We start from the raw sequence: 15,238 nt of genomic DNA on the forward strand, positions 1-15,238 counted from the left end.
TTGTTTACATTGTATTTGGAAACGAATATTTATTGATAATACCACATACATTTTTCCGATGGTATACAATGTCTTTTATACTGGAAGAACATTTTTTTTGAAATTACTATATAAAAGAATAATCCTTTCTACATTGGTGTATAAACAATTTTTTCCTACAAACGCTGGCACAGGGTCAAAGGCTTTGGCTGGGCTGGGCTGGGCTGGGCTGGGTCTACCGCCCTCTCCTTCTCCGTCGCATGGAGAAGAATAAGAAAAAAACACGTTCCGCATATCTCATTGACTCGTTCTCCCCAGAAGAAAAAAAACACACGTTCCCAAATCCTGGAATCCCCCACACTCCCTTCAGCGACCACCAACAAACCCTCGTGCGCGCCAACCGCCGGCCATGGATGACGCGGCGTCGGCGGCGTCGGCGGCCACGACCGGAGAGCACGAGTCGGCGAGCTACCGATCCGAAGACCGGCAGGTGCCGCCGTGGATTCCCGGCCACCGGGAGCAACAGGGAGGCCTCGACGACTTCATCAGCCACCTCCCCGACGACGTCCTCGGCGCCGTCGTCTCCCTCCTCCCCACCAAGGACGGCGCGCGCACGCAGCTCCTCTCGCGCCGCTGGCGCCCCCTCTGGCTCTCGTCCGCGGCGCCGCTCAACCTGTTGATCGACCGCCGCTTCTGCGCCGCGGGCGACGCCCGCAAGCACATCGCTTTCGTCTCCAGGATCCTCGCCGACCATCCCGGCCCCGCCCGCCGGTTCTCGCTCCGCCAGGCCTTCCCGCCGGCCCAGACCGACCGCTGGCTCCGCGCCGGATCGCTCGCCCGCCTGCAGGATCTCGAAATCGACTACACCAAAGCGCACGGGAACGGACGCCACCTGCTGCCGCCGTCCGCGCTCTGCTTTGCGCCCACGCTCCGCGCCGCCAAATTCGGCAGCTGCGACTTCCCCGAGTTGACCGCGCCGCCCCTGAAATTTCCGCGCCTCAAGCAGCTCACCCTGTGCCGCGTCAGCATCTCGGAGGACTCCCTCCACGGCATGCTCTCTGGCTGCATTGCCTTGGAAAGCCTTTCGCTGGACCGAAACATCGGCATCGGTCGCCTCTGCATCAGCTCCCCGACGGTTAGGCGCTTCAGCTTCTCGCCTCATCGGGACAAACAAGGTATCGTCACTTGCCAAGAGCTGCTCGTCCAGGAAGTCCCATGCCTTGAGAGGTTAATACTGCATGATTCACACATTGGTCCGGCGACCATCCGGATAACGGGGGCACCTAAACTGGAGCTATTGGGCTTGTTGTCTCATGGTATATCTACACTAAAGCCTGGAACCACAGTTCTCCAGGTAGGCCAATCACACATTCAACATTCCCTCAGTCCTGAATTACTTGTCTTACATTTGTCTAGATACGGATGTATCTACGACACATTTTAGTGTTAGATACATTTGTATGACAAATCTAAGACAAGTATTTTGGGATGGAGGTAATACAAGCTATTATTCTTATCCACACTTGCTTTATTCTTCTCCAGAAAACGATTGATGTCAGCTTGAAAACCATAATGCGTAAAGTGAAGATTTTGGTTGTTGACTCTATTGGTCCGAATCTAGATGCAATTGTTGGCCTGCTCAAGTGCTTCCCTTACTTAGAGAAGCTGTACGTCATTGTGAGTATACATCTTTCTTGTCTTAAATATGAAAATCAACATTGGGTTAGACTGTTATGTGTTGCTAATTTGTCAGTGACTGCCTTTATATTATTTCATTCTTCTATCTGCAGTCGCACCCACAGGAGGATATGAATAATGTGCCCAAGTATGACCCACTGGATCCAATTGAATGCCTAGAACTCCATTTAAAAAAAGTGGTATTGAAGAATTACGATGGTAACCGGGGGCAAGTTATTCACTTTGCCCAGTTCTTTGTTCTGAATGCAAAAGTGCTTAAGGAAATGGAAATTGGAGTTGTCAACCGCTGCAACAGCAAATGGATGCGTTTTCAACGTAAACGGCTACAAGTGGAGAATAGAGCTTCTCGAGATGCACATATTGAACTAAAATGGGATACAAAGAAGAGCTTCAAATACCATGGTTTTTCTGAAGCTGATCCCTTTGACATGTCCTTATGTTGACACTTGATGTCACAGCCGGCTTCCCTTGCTTACCTGTCTATTGCTATCGTACTCTGGATCATACTAGGATTTAGGAGGTCGTGCTTGAGCTCAAGATTCAAGTCCAAACTTGCGATGTACAAGATGATAGAGGGTACTAGGATTCGTGTGTCCTGTTTAGTCACAGCTAGTTTTTCTCTCCTGATTGGTGTCATATTTTAAGCTGGTAGCACCTATAAGCTCCAGCTAATATATTTGTGTAATTACCTCTTGCCTTAATGAAATTCCAAATACACTTATATTATTTTACAGCCAGCTGGTTTCAAATTCGTCATCAGTCAGTTATCCTGTCTGCCCGGTCACCTAACCCTGCACTGGGAGCTGCGGTTCAAACGAACCGGATCTCCTCAGGTGGGTTAGGCTGGTACCTGGTAATTTTTTGTGGGGTCCCGTTTGTGTTTCCATGCCTTGAAGAGTTATGTTTTTTTTCCCTGAATTTTTCAAGCGAGTCTGCGCGGGTTTCATTTTTCTGTTTCTGAGTGTCTCGTTTTCCTGGAGATAGAAGTAGGGTGGACACAAGTGGCAACTCCTTCAGGATGTGCATGGAGAGGGCGATGTACCAACGATGCGTAAGCAGTTGTTGCCACTGGCGGACAGGGTACGTCTTCACTCTGGTTGTGCTCCCCCCCCCCCCCCCCCCCCCCTTTTTTTTATTTTTGCCCTTCTTCAGTTCTGTTTTTCCGTTCCGGCTAGTGTTTCATCTCTGTGCCATCCTTCAAGGTGTGTTTACATGCGTCACCGAGCATCTGATGAAGCGTTTTTTTTTGCCCTTCTTCAGTTCTGTTTTTTCCGTTCCGGCTAGTGTTTCATCTCTGTGCCATCCTTCAAGGTGTGTTTACATGCGTCACCGACCATCTGATGAAGCGTACGGTAATCAGATGCATGAGGCCTTGTTCAGTTAATCCTTTCCCTACGGGGATTGGAATGGATTTGCATGGAATTTGGCTAGTAGGGGATTTAATCCCCCTCAATCCACCTCAACCGGAAGCCCTGAGAGGGAGGGAGGGAGGTGGATTGGTGTTGGCTGTTGCAGTTGTGTTCTTAGTCCAGTGAGTCAACCAACATCCACACACGCAATGTAACAGGACTCTGTTTTGAACGATCCCCTTTTTTCTACAAATTAATCTTAAAATTACTGTGCCTAAATGTAGGGAGGGGAGGGGAGCACTATTATTTTTAGTTTCTCGGAGGTACTCATGGACAAAGGGGGACAGGACATGCATTGATTTGTATGCCATTTCTGTTTGTTTTTTCTGAGTTTTATCTGTTCAATATATGATCCTTTAGGAGTGTGGCTCAACCAATACTACTGTTGGTATTGTCGAGTGGAGACGACTCATTTTTTTTAGTCATCTCCCTGAATGCGGGCCATTTCTTAGTGGTAGATTGCAGCAGCTGTTAACCCAGAGTGAACAAATGATTTTTTTGCTTCTTGTGTTTGCAGGCTTCGCATCGTCAGGAGGACCTCTGGCATCGGTTTTGAAGTTTGTACTCCCTGCCGTCAGAGTTAAGAGTCCTGCGGTCAGTGCAAGATGTGGCAACTTCAGAGAAGCGGAATTTATAGGAGTCAGTCGGAGTCGTGCTGTGCCGATAGCTATGTGCCTACCTGAGGAGTTTGTTTCAACTGTGCCTGCCTGCCTGCTTGCTGTGTTCCACTGATGTGAGTATCCATTCATGCGTCTCTGAAGCTGTCAAGGCCATACCCCTGCATGCAGTTTCTATAGCAGATGTACGGCAAGTTTCTCTATTCAAGCAATAACGGCAACAGCAAGCGTAGTCACAGTTTCAGACTTGCTGCAGTCCAGTCACTTGTGTGACACTACCTTGGCCCTAAATATCCCCTGAACAAGCAAGCGGGGTCCAATACACACATGACAAATCTCACAGCTCCATAAACAGTGGCACAGAACTGGAAGATATCACAGGAGGTATATAGCTCAATTCAGTTTGTTTAAATCTTATGCAGACAGTGACAGGAGCTGTGGCACAATGATAGTTGAATAAAATTCAGAGATGATTCCGGCTGTGGATTATTAGACGGTTAAGTTTACAAAGAAAGCAGCCCAGAGATGTTATCATCAGCGGTGCCAATCAACGTCGTTGGTCGTCAATTATGTGTCCATACTCCCTGCCGTCATCATTAGAGTCCTACTGGAACGGAGATGGAGGGGAAGCAAGATGTGCCAGGTTCAGAGAAGCAGAATTTATAGCAATCAGCCGGAGCCGTGCTGTGCCAATGGTAGCTGTGTGCCTGCCTGCGGTGTTCTGGTGATTTGAAGTTTTCGTGTTGAGCTTGAGCATGCGGCCGTGAGGCAAAGCTTGCTAGTGATGGTGCACTGTCCTGAACTTCTCCAAAACCAAATGATACATAGCCCTGAACTTTTGCCAACCAGCACATATACTACACACGATACATAACATAACTGAGTTCTAGCCTGCGTAAATCACACGCAAACACTTACAGAGTTTTGCTATGAAGAGAGTTAAATAGGATTCAGGGCTGCTGCAGCAGCGACGAACTAAAAAGTACTCCCTCCGTTCCTAAATATAAGTCTTTTAAGATGTTTCACTAAAATGACTACATACGGATGTATATAGACATACTTTAGAGCATAGATTCATTCATATTGCTCCGTATTTAGCCCTCTAGTGAAATGTCTAAAAAGACTTATATTTAGGAACGGAGGGAGTATAAACACATCTCGACGGCAAATAGATTTAGGGAAGAAAATACTAGCTCGGACAGTATTACAGATAGAGCACCTTGATTACATCATCTATTCAACAAATTCGCTTCACCCGGTAAGAAAAAGATGGCTTCTGGGATTACCTCTCTAAGACTAGGAGTACATAGTGAATCAAATGCTGGTGGCCAGCCAGTTTAGTGGCAGACTCTCAGCGAGTGGCAGGAATGGATTGGGTGGCCGTGTAGCTGTCCAGATGCATGACTTGACTCAGCACAATGTATATAGAACATATTCTTATTGTTTCAGAATGACGGATGCTAGTTTTGGGTGGTCGGTCTCTCCGACACAGGCAAACCCCTTCTTCTTTGAACTAGATGTGCTTTTCATCTTTGAGATGTACTCTTCCCACTCCTTTTCATCCTTAAACATGTGATCTTCCAAGACTCTGATGACACGGATTTCATGGTCAGGGTTCAATTTGATTGCTTTCGCAACAGAACACTCAAGAGCCTTCACCCAGCCAGGAACTACGCTGATACAATTAATTACAACCTCAAGGTGTGCAACGACTGAAAGATGCTCGACACCGAAGTCTGCAAAAAAGTCTGACGCCACCCGCATGGGGCTCAAGTTAAGACGGAGCAGTCGGAGTGCTGGCACAGCACCTGGTGCGAATGTTAGCCGCACCTGGTGTGATGTTGGTTCCTCTTCCAAAACAAAATGGAAGTAAGACAAATGTTGAAACTCAAAAAACTTTAGCAGTCTGAATCCATCACTACCGATGGTCAGCTTTTCTTTGACGCCCCTTATTACGTGTAGCTGAAGATGGGCCAGAGAAGGCAGGCCCATGAGGACTTGGAGACCCTCGTTATCAAATTCCATGACCGCCATGTCCAGCTTCACGACATTCTTGAGGGAGGCCATTCCCCTGGGAACCATTCCAACGGCTTGCTGAATTTGAAGATCTTGGAGGCACGTGTATGTGCAGCATGGGTTACAGAACAGACGCTCGGCTATCTCTCCACCAGTACAAAGATAGCGAAGGTTGCATTTGCCCAACTCATTTACTTCCTCCGCAAATCTCACTGGGTCGTCAGTTTCCTGAAAGCTTAACTCCTCCAAGGCCTGCAGACTCCGGAACCCAGCTGCAGCCAATTGTGTGTCATTGCTGACAAATAGGCGCACCAATTTCCGCAACCGCGCCACGGTTGATGGCAGTCTTGGAAGTGAAGAGCAGTCTCTCAAATCCAGAGTCTCTAAGTGTTGCAGCTTTCCGATTTGAAGCTCCGTCATCCGAAAACTGTCAATTCTCAAATACCTCAGCTGGCATGAACTTCCAATGTGTTTTACATGCTTGTTTTCCAAAAAATAACGTCCTGCAAGATCCAGCACCCGCAAAGCATGGAAGTCCACGAGCTGGGGTATCTGATTATGCAGCCCAAACACAGTCAGTGAGCGAACATGTGTCTTGGTTTCTGTAATTGCACCAACTGCGCCTTTATCCTCTTTGCCACTAGATTGAATGGACAGACGACGTATATTATTTGGGAATGAATTGCATATACGCCCATTTAAAACAGTGGCAAAATTCTCTTCATCTGATAAGGATATGATAAGGTCAAGCACCATATCATGGACCCTACAATATTTCACCGAACTGTAATCATTACCATAAACTGGCTGAATCATATTTCTATTAACGAGTTCATTAAAACAGTTCTCTGCTACTTGATCCAAACTTCCCCATTGTGAAGCAATGAATCCTTCTGCTATCCATTTCCATTTCAGCAGTTTAGTATCGATCATGGAGTCCTCTGGATATATACACAAATATAATAAACAAGTCTTCAGGTGGTGTGGAAGATCCCAGTAACTAAGTAACAGTATATCTTTCATCCCTTTTAAGTTCCCATCACTATCAAACGAAGGACCAGTACCAATGGATTCTTGCAGTCTCTCCCATTCTTCCTTCTTATGCGTTTTATTGGCAAGCAAACTTGCAAATGTAATTATAGCTAGTGGAAGACCACCACATTTTTGTAAGATCTTAGTTGAAATTTCTTCCAGTTCAACAGGGCAGGGATCATCCATCCGGAATATTCTCTTAAAGAACAATCTTCGAGAATCAACATCATCTAGAGGTTCCATTTGATAGGGTTGACTGACGGAGTTGGAACAACACTGATTAGCTACACCGGTAATGCGTGTCGTAGCAATTATTCTGCTACCATTATTATTCTCAGGAAATGCTGCCTTGACCAATTTCCAGTCTTGTTCTTTCCATACATCATCGATAACAATGAAGTACCTGCACTCAAGATTGTGTATTGTTAAGCACGAACATTATTGAGATGACTTTTGCTAGAACTTGATTTGATATATGCAAATAGATACATAAATATTTCCTATTTAAATTTTGGTACTCCATCCGATCCATATTAATTGTCGCTGATTTAGTATTAACTTTGTACTAAATCAATGACAATTAATATGGATGGGAGGGAGGAACTTTCTTGCATCAATCAAACTAATAGAGGTACTAACTCATTGCTTCCCCAGTGTAAATGAAAACAAAAGTATATGAAGCACATCGAGGGATTATATAACTTGTTATTCATAGAAGAAAGAAATTAAGTTTACTTTACCCCCCGCTAGACTAGTGTTAGGCTTGAGTTTCAATCTGAAACCACAATACTACCACTAAAAACACAAACATCAACTATTGACAACCATAATGTTTCATGCGATGTCATGGCTACATGTCATCTATTTTTTTTGTGGGACCCGTATTTTCTCCACGTATCCTATGTTCTCTATCCTACGTGTACATGGAGCCCTGCAGCTTTGCTCACTCATGTGTTGTCGCACACAGTGCCGAATGTTGGAAGAAAATGAAGGGAAGGTTCAAAGTCAAATATGTATCTAAAAAGTAAAAAACCCTTGATTTTTTTTTGTCTAAATAAGGTCAACAAAATTTATAGTACAGTAGTAAATTTTCTTTTCCAATTTTTGAAGGGGGGCTCGAACCTGTCGAAGCCCCCCTACTAGATTCGCCACTGATCGCACACGCAGCTATCCAGACGAGAGAAAACTGCCTGATTTGAATCTGATGTTGACGTTAAGGTCTGAATTCTAATCGATTGGTTGCATCACCTTGAGGACATGTTTAGAATAAAAAACCTTTGTCCATAGAAAGGAGTGACGTTCATAAAACAGTTGTGGTTTGGGTCGGGGTAAAATGAAGTACTATTTCAGCAGTCGGGACTGTCTTTTCTGGTATAGTCTGAGATTAGAACCTAAACTGAGCCAATTTTAGGAGTTAAAACTTCTCTATGGAAGAAACAAATGGTAACGCATAAAAAAGAGAGGACCACAATGGCGTTGTGTTTTAACTATCAGCAATCAAGCTATTAGTACATACATTTTCGATTGAGAAAGAGTATGGTCCAAATAGGAAAGTAAATCAGACTGTTCGAGTATTGGTCAAGTCTGTAGGAATACTATGTCCCCCAGCCCCCCCCCCCCCCCCCTTTTCTTATCTATTTGCTCTATCAGTAGTTCATTACATGGAGGGTTGAACTGAAGTGAACTTTTGTATGTGTGCATGTTTATATGAAGCTAAGATGAGTGAGGGTTTGTCATCAACAGTTAGGGGGTCTATCCGATGGGAGACGGTACCGCGGGATATCTTCAACCAGTTTGGATGGCAGTCCAGTAATAGGATAGACTAGATCATGATTAGCGCGCGTTGCTGCGCCCGTCTATTTTGTCAATAGATTGATAGTAATTTTTACAAATATATAGACATGGAAGAACTAAATTCCTCTTTCCAATGAAAGAACTTTTGAACCATCGTGTAGGCAACCCAAATATTTAGCATTTTATGTAACTATCATCTTCTATAGTTTTCAGGTCATATTGTCCATTCTCTTAGTTCCATGTCTGATGTGAGTCCTTTAGTTGGGTCCATGACTGATATCATCATGTTCATGATGACTGGTAAGAATATTTTTTGTATTTCTGCACACACCAGTTTTCTAATCCAAATATGCAGATAGTTAGAGTTTTTTTTGTCATGGTATACAATTTCCCTAGAGAGAGAGAGAGAGATGGGGGGGAGGGAGGGAGGGAGAGAAGAGGGTTGATGTAGCAACTGTACATGATGCGTGTGCCTCCGCCAAACCTCGTAAGTTTGTTCCTGCTCCCATTCACTTCTCTTTGTTAATTTCTATACCAGTGGACGTGTCAATATGGTGGGAGTGGCTTTAGAAAGAATTTAAGTGAATAGAATCGATGCAGAGATGTAATGGGGTGCGTTGTCGTGTCCATTTGTTTTACCAACGGGGTGAAAGGAACATATGCAAATATATGGAGGCACAAAGTACTAAAGTTGCTAGATGTTTACCTTCCCAAATTAGAAAAAAACTTGTTTGAAACGAACTATTTTACTATACTAATACATGACATGGATGTGTTAGGCATGTAAACGGAAGTGTTGAAGACCCCATAAAGAAACATGAGTTTTGGAGGACAAGGTGGGAAATGCAGGCTAGCAAAGCCATTGATATTCTTCTTTCTACAACGACCTCATCAGCACCAAGATATGTAATCTAACCCATGCCGAAAATAGACCAATTACACAAAGAAGTAAATATTAAAATGATAATGAAAGTAGTAATTTGAAGTACAGATAAATGATCATGGCAATGCATCAACCTAAGAAAGTGGTAGTTTTACTGATTTCAAGTTGCAATTGTATTGTACCTACCCCATATGATCTTGGTGCCATATGATCTTGGTGGGGGAACTCCCTTCACTTTGGCTAACTAAATAATACTCCCTCCGTAAACTAATATAAGATCATTTAGATCAGTACTTTAGTAATCTAAACGCTCTTATATTAGTTTACACAGGAAGTATCACCTAATTTAATAAAGAATGGATGCCATGGCATGAGATGACATGCACTACACTTGGAGCTAGCTTAACGAAATAGAGGAGCCAATTATTTGTTTTTTCATATTCTGAAAGCGAGTCATCTCACATGTTTTTCAGAAAATCTATTACCATGTAACTAACCATGTTGAACTCCTCCACAGTTGGCTAATCATTAGGACAAACGATGGAATCAATTATATGATGTTAAGTGCGGAATGGACCACATCTACCAGAAAAAAGTGTCCCCTACCAAAAAATAGATAAAAAAGATGCAACTAAATACTCCATGTTTCGGTAATCAAATTATTATCACGCGGAAAATTGAATATATCCGAAAAGGTGATTATGCATACCATTATTTGCAGTAGAGGTACATGTCTGGGTGGCAATGAGTGGATCCTAGTTATGGAGAACGTCGACACGAGATGGCCTTGAGCCGGCGAAACATCAATCGCTACTGTCCTAGCCCAGCCCTACCTGCACTCCTCCCGCCTCTTCATCGACTCCACTGCAGACGATTTTGTCACTGCATTTGGTAATGGAGCCTAGCATGCACGGAGACAAAACATTTAAAGAAGAGCAACTCATTGATTTGGAGGCTGAAAAGGGAATGAACTGAAGTAAATAGTGTGTCCCTTCTTCAACTTGCCTATTCCTAGTGGAAGTAATAATCTTTTGTATTGATTTTGTATGATTTGATAACATTGATCTTAGACCAGCAGGAACCTTTTTTTAAAACCAATCAGAAGTTCAGAACCAAAAACTGATTATAAAACATATACTATTTATGAAAAGAATTGATGTTGATATGTGTAGTGAGGTCTTACCTCGCACTGGGTCAATGCTTCCTCATGCATCTTCACTCTCTAGGGATGCCTCCTGCATCTTCAGTCCTACAGGTTATTGCTCCGTACTGACAACAACAAAAACAAAGCATAAATGATACACGTATATTATGCAGCATAATATCTAAGCAATAGCCATACCAAATTATAAGGAAGATAATTCCTGAAAAAATATATTAGAACCACAACCTCCAAGAATTTTCCCAAGAAATGAACCAAATCTGGATAGAAATTGTGTACGTGCTAAAAAGAGGGATGCATGAGTCGTAATGTACGTGTGACTGTCTACCACAGAACTTCCTTGTATGTTCCAATTTGTCTCCGGACAACTTGAAATTTGATCAGCGATTGCAACACAGAGTGGCATTGAGGAAGGTCTCGCACTTGCACAACAGAATAGGTCCAGAGCAACAACGGTTGAGAGGCGAGGAATTACGTGTCGACTTGATGCCAGCGGCCGATGTCCGCGACATTCCTTTGTCAAGATCCAAAATGAAATCAATCGACGAGCACAAATAGCACAAATATCACGAGTACGAACAATTTTTGGTATGAGAGGACATATAATTGCTTCGTGTAAAAACCAATCATAGATGACTGAAAGGAAATACAGGGAACCGAACCTGACCATGATGCTCAAAGATGTGCTGCCGGTGTGAAGTTAGGGGAGGAAGAATATTAGACAGTCCCACTGAGCGATGGAAAGATTGGCACATTAACGCCATTAATCTGCGCTTAGAAATTGAAGTTTTAGTGCGAGCAGTTTCTAGCAGATGAAGGGGCGGCCATCATCACCCGCATCCCCCTTTCCACTTCGTAGGGTTGGACCGGCCGCTCGCGCGTCCGCTGGATCCCCTTGTCGGATGGGTCGGCTGATCGGCTCCCATCGCGCGCATCGGCTGAACCGTGTGGGGCTGGATCCACTCGCGAGATTCCTCGCACGCCTCGGCTCTCTTGCTTGCCTGGCTAGCGGTCGATCCCCTTGTGCGCCTCCTCTGCTCCGGTCCCCCGCATCATGTCGACCGCACTAGCCTTTTCTACAGTATTTTATTACGTTTTTTGAGGCAAGTTTTTTTTACGTACATCGAAACAGTTAAATGGGCTGCCTCAAAAGGCCCAGTTAACCAGAGGCCTTGGTTTTTTCTTCCACAGTAGCAGCCCCCTAGGACAGCTGGGCCAGGATGCTACAAGAATTTGGTCCAGGACGCTACAGTATGCTACATCAAATAGATCTGACGCCCAGGAGTGATTTTATCAACAAAACGGACGGCCATAAATCCAGATAGCGTGAGAGAGCTACGTTTAGGTGTAGTTTTACTGTCCTAAATGAGTAGACATCTAGGCCTATTTTGCCGGTTGTGGCACTTTTATATTTACCTTTCTTTCTGATTTATTTTGCCGGAGACTATGTTGAACCGTAATTTATTTGCCTTATTATTAATAAAGTGGCCGTATGCATCGTGCTGATGCAGAGGCCGGAGGTAATCCTCCTTTTCTAAAAAAAATCAACAGTTAGTGGGTAGGCTAGTTTGAGGTTATCAAAAAAGAGTTAGAGGTAATGCAAAACAATCTAGATGTTTTTTTTTTGCAAAAGAACAATCTAGATTTTCAATTAACTAAACGTACTCAATACGGCTAGAGATGACCATTTGATCTAGCCTGGTAACTTAAAATAATAATAATTGTTCATACCGTCCAAATATATGTATCAATTAATGCTAGGTGCTTGAATATAGAGGGGATAGTAAAACAAAACAAATCATCTATATACTCCGCACCTTTTTCCTGTCAAGATCTGTTTGGTTTCACGGATTAGTTGTTCCATTTCCCAACTCTGACATCCTTTGTATGCATCTTTATCGACCTGAGACAAGATATCTTTCAGGAGCTTCACCAGATCAAGTGTGCGCGACACTGACACACAAGCTTGGCACTGGAAATCCCCTCCTGATCCAATCTTGCGATAGACCTCCATGGCTAGGGTTGTCTTCCCCAACCCTCCTGATCCGACAATTGGCACTACTTTCAAGTCCTTACTCCCATCCATCAGCAAGGCAGTCAGGTGCTTCATTGGGCCGTCCATTGCCACCAAGCCCTTGACCTCCTCGTGGATCGCAGTTATCCGCGGGTCGATCTGCACCGGCTTCGTTGCACTGTAGTAGCTCTCATCAAGCTTGTACCTAGTATCATGTTTTTATATAATTAGAACATTATTAATCTCGATGTAGCATCGAGGGATAGATCATACAACCAAAAGAGTACCTGTCACGTCGCTCGCTTTCCTCCATGACGCGAGCTTTGAGCTCTTTGATCTGGGTCGCGATGTCATGGCGCGCCCACAGGGTCTTGAGCATTCGCGCCGTCCTCTTCATGAACTTTGGTCTGGGATCTCCGCTTCCAAGGCGGTCCATGAAGCGGTCGATGCAGTCTTCTATGTCAAAGCTAAGATCACGCACTCTGTCTCTCCATCCCTTCGCCAGGCCATCGAGTTTCTTCTCCATGTCCGCTAATCTCTCCAGCAAGACTCGCATGGCGCCGAGCTCGCGCTCAAGGAACTGGATCTCCTTGCGGACGCTCTTGAGGAGATTGTACTCGTCGCTGAGCAAGGCCGTGAGCTTGCCGAGGAGGGAGTTCATCGCCCCCGTCCCAACGCTCACCCCTGCCATATCCTTTGATGAATGAAGGTGGAGAAGTTGTTTGGAAGAGAAGAAGCTGCTGAACAAGTGCTGTGGATGGCCTTGTTTGGTGGAGAAGCAATGGCGCTGGGCACTAAGCTAAGGCTCAGATGCGACCTTGGGAGTTGGGAATGGGAGGAGAGAAAATTAGTCTCAGATGCGGCTTAGAGTAACGTGTCTGTGTCGGGTTTAATTAACATTTGGAGTACTAAAGCAATGCAAGAAAGCATGGGGCGGTGCATTAGTTTACTTCCACTGACAGTCCGGCACGCGCAGCTGTCAGGATCATTCGACTATTAATCACACGTAAGGTGTTACCGTTGGATCAAGAACTCATAAGTTTCGGCCAGCTCCGGTAAAAGAACAATCTGTTTGCGCGCGCTGCATAAAAGCCACTGGTTTGATTAAGTTAGTGGTCTGATTAATTTTTACTTTCTTATCTTTCATGTGAAAAGAAGGGTTGAGAGGTAGCGTGTTAAATCATTGGATAATTAAACACAGCTTCTAAGTTAGAAAAAAAAAGAACATCGTCTAATGTGTGCCTTGCATAAACACTCTGCCTGACAACAACAGGTGCTCTTATTAGCTCTTACACATTTATTTATTTTTTTCTAGGGAAAAGAGACTTTATTTCTTAAAGGATGAGAGTCTGGCATACACCGTAGCGCGAGGAGTACATTTACCATTAGCAGTAAGGGCATGAACAACCCTGTTTTGTGAACAACTTGCATGGGTGCCAACTATTTCCATCAAAATTCCAACAATGAATACTGAATATTTCGAATTTCCTGAATATCAGAAAAACTCGACAGAAGTCGTTTCCCACTCAACATAGAGTTTGTCGAGTGTAGTTTTCAGCTAAGGGTGTTCGGCATGAACCCTTGGCAAAGCCAACTTTATCGAGGATCATTCAATCGAGTACTCGTTTGCCGAGCACTAGATAGGGTACTGGGCAAAACAAAAAGCACTTGACGGACGAACGGAGACAACGGTTGCCACGTGGCTTCCACCTTTGTCGAGAACCTTGATCTGAAACTCAGCGAACTTGAAAGCCCAGGAGCGAGGCACATGACATCCATCGTTTGTCGAGTGTACTTCTGCATGACATCGGCAACAAACACCCTCTTTACCGAGTAGGTTGTTTGCTGAGTACGTCCAGTCGGTGATTCCATGTCGAGGCAAGTCCTAGCGGCCTAGGTTTGCCGAGATCCTTTCAGGTGTTTTCAGCAAAGTTCGGATTAGGGGTGCTGGTCACTAGAGCTGGACACAGCCGAGTCCGCAAGTTTCGTCATTGCGTTTGGTACAGCAGACTATAGAGTTTGTTTTGTTAACGGCACGCAATGCAATGATACCAACAGGAGGGTAGAGTACATCCCGTTGCTTGCCTGAACAGCTCACATGTTTATTAAGCTAGCCGACACTACATCCTCGACATGCTGTTCTACAATAATACATCGCCTATCGACATGACAGGAATATGCAACCACAGATCCGCATTGAATGTCTGAATTTTGACGGGCCAACTTGCCATAGGACCCATAGAGTTAATTGTAAAAGACTACCACAATTCAGGCCGTATTCATAAGTTGGTGTCATCTTTCAAATTTTTTGCAAATACGTACTAAGATACATGCCATATTTTATAGATTCTGTATTTCTACGTATAGATGCTTTTTCTGACGCATATGACCCACCGGTCAATCTTTTACAGGAAAAACCGGTTCGGACTGCTGCGATCCGGGAAAAACCGACTCTCTCTCTCCATCCGGACCCGACAAGCAAAAAGAAAACCCTTCTTCTGGAGGAAGGGTCCGGGCCGGTGATAACTCTCCCCGGGCGCGGCGTCGCCATCCATGGCGAGCTGCAGCGGCGGCGCGATGTACTGGAGGCGGACGCGCATCCATCCCGCGTAGGCGGCGGCGGCGAGCCCGTCG

General features: G+C 44.6%; 1 protein-coding gene and 1 pseudogene across 1 annotated transcript; one reads left to right on the plus strand and one right to left on the minus strand.

Moving 5' to 3' along the window:
• The first annotated feature begins 309 nt into the window (after positions 1–309).
• Positions 310–2,408, plus strand: LOC123450941 (putative F-box/FBD/LRR-repeat protein At5g56810). Its single transcript, XM_045127963.1, has 3 exons — positions 310–1,333; positions 1,522–1,656; positions 1,770–2,408. The coding sequence occupies exons 1-3, from the start codon at positions 389–391 to the stop codon at positions 2,118–2,120; spliced, it is 1,431 nt and encodes a 476-aa protein (XP_044983898.1). The 5' UTR covers positions 310–388; the 3' UTR covers positions 2,121–2,408.
• Positions 2,409–4,876: 2,468 nt separating this feature from the next.
• LOC123450951 lies at positions 4,877–13,484 on the minus strand (annotated as a pseudogene).
• Positions 13,485–15,238: the final 1,754 nt, after the last annotated feature.

Source organism: Hordeum vulgare, chromosome 1H (genome assembly GCF_904849725.1).
Source record: "Hordeum vulgare subsp. vulgare chromosome 1H, MorexV3_pseudomolecules_assembly, whole genome shotgun sequence".
Classification (NCBI taxonomy): Eukaryota; Viridiplantae; Streptophyta; class Magnoliopsida; order Poales; family Poaceae; genus Hordeum; species Hordeum vulgare.

What these genes read in the sequence shown, in the direction of transcription:
- LOC123450941 (XM_045127963.1), top strand. Translation starts at nt 389, where the DNA reads ATGGATGACGCGGCGTCGGCGGCGTCGGCGGCCACGACCGGAGAGCAC. An exon ending in CTGGAACCACAGTTCTCCAG is followed by an intron (nt 1,334 to 1,521) that starts GTAGGCCAATCA and finishes ATTCTTCTCCAG; the next exon opens with AAAACGATTGATGTCAGCTT. An exon ending in TAGAGAAGCTGTACGTCATT is followed by an intron (nt 1,657 to 1,769) that starts GTGAGTATACAT and finishes TTCTATCTGCAG; the next exon opens with TCGCACCCACAGGAGGATAT.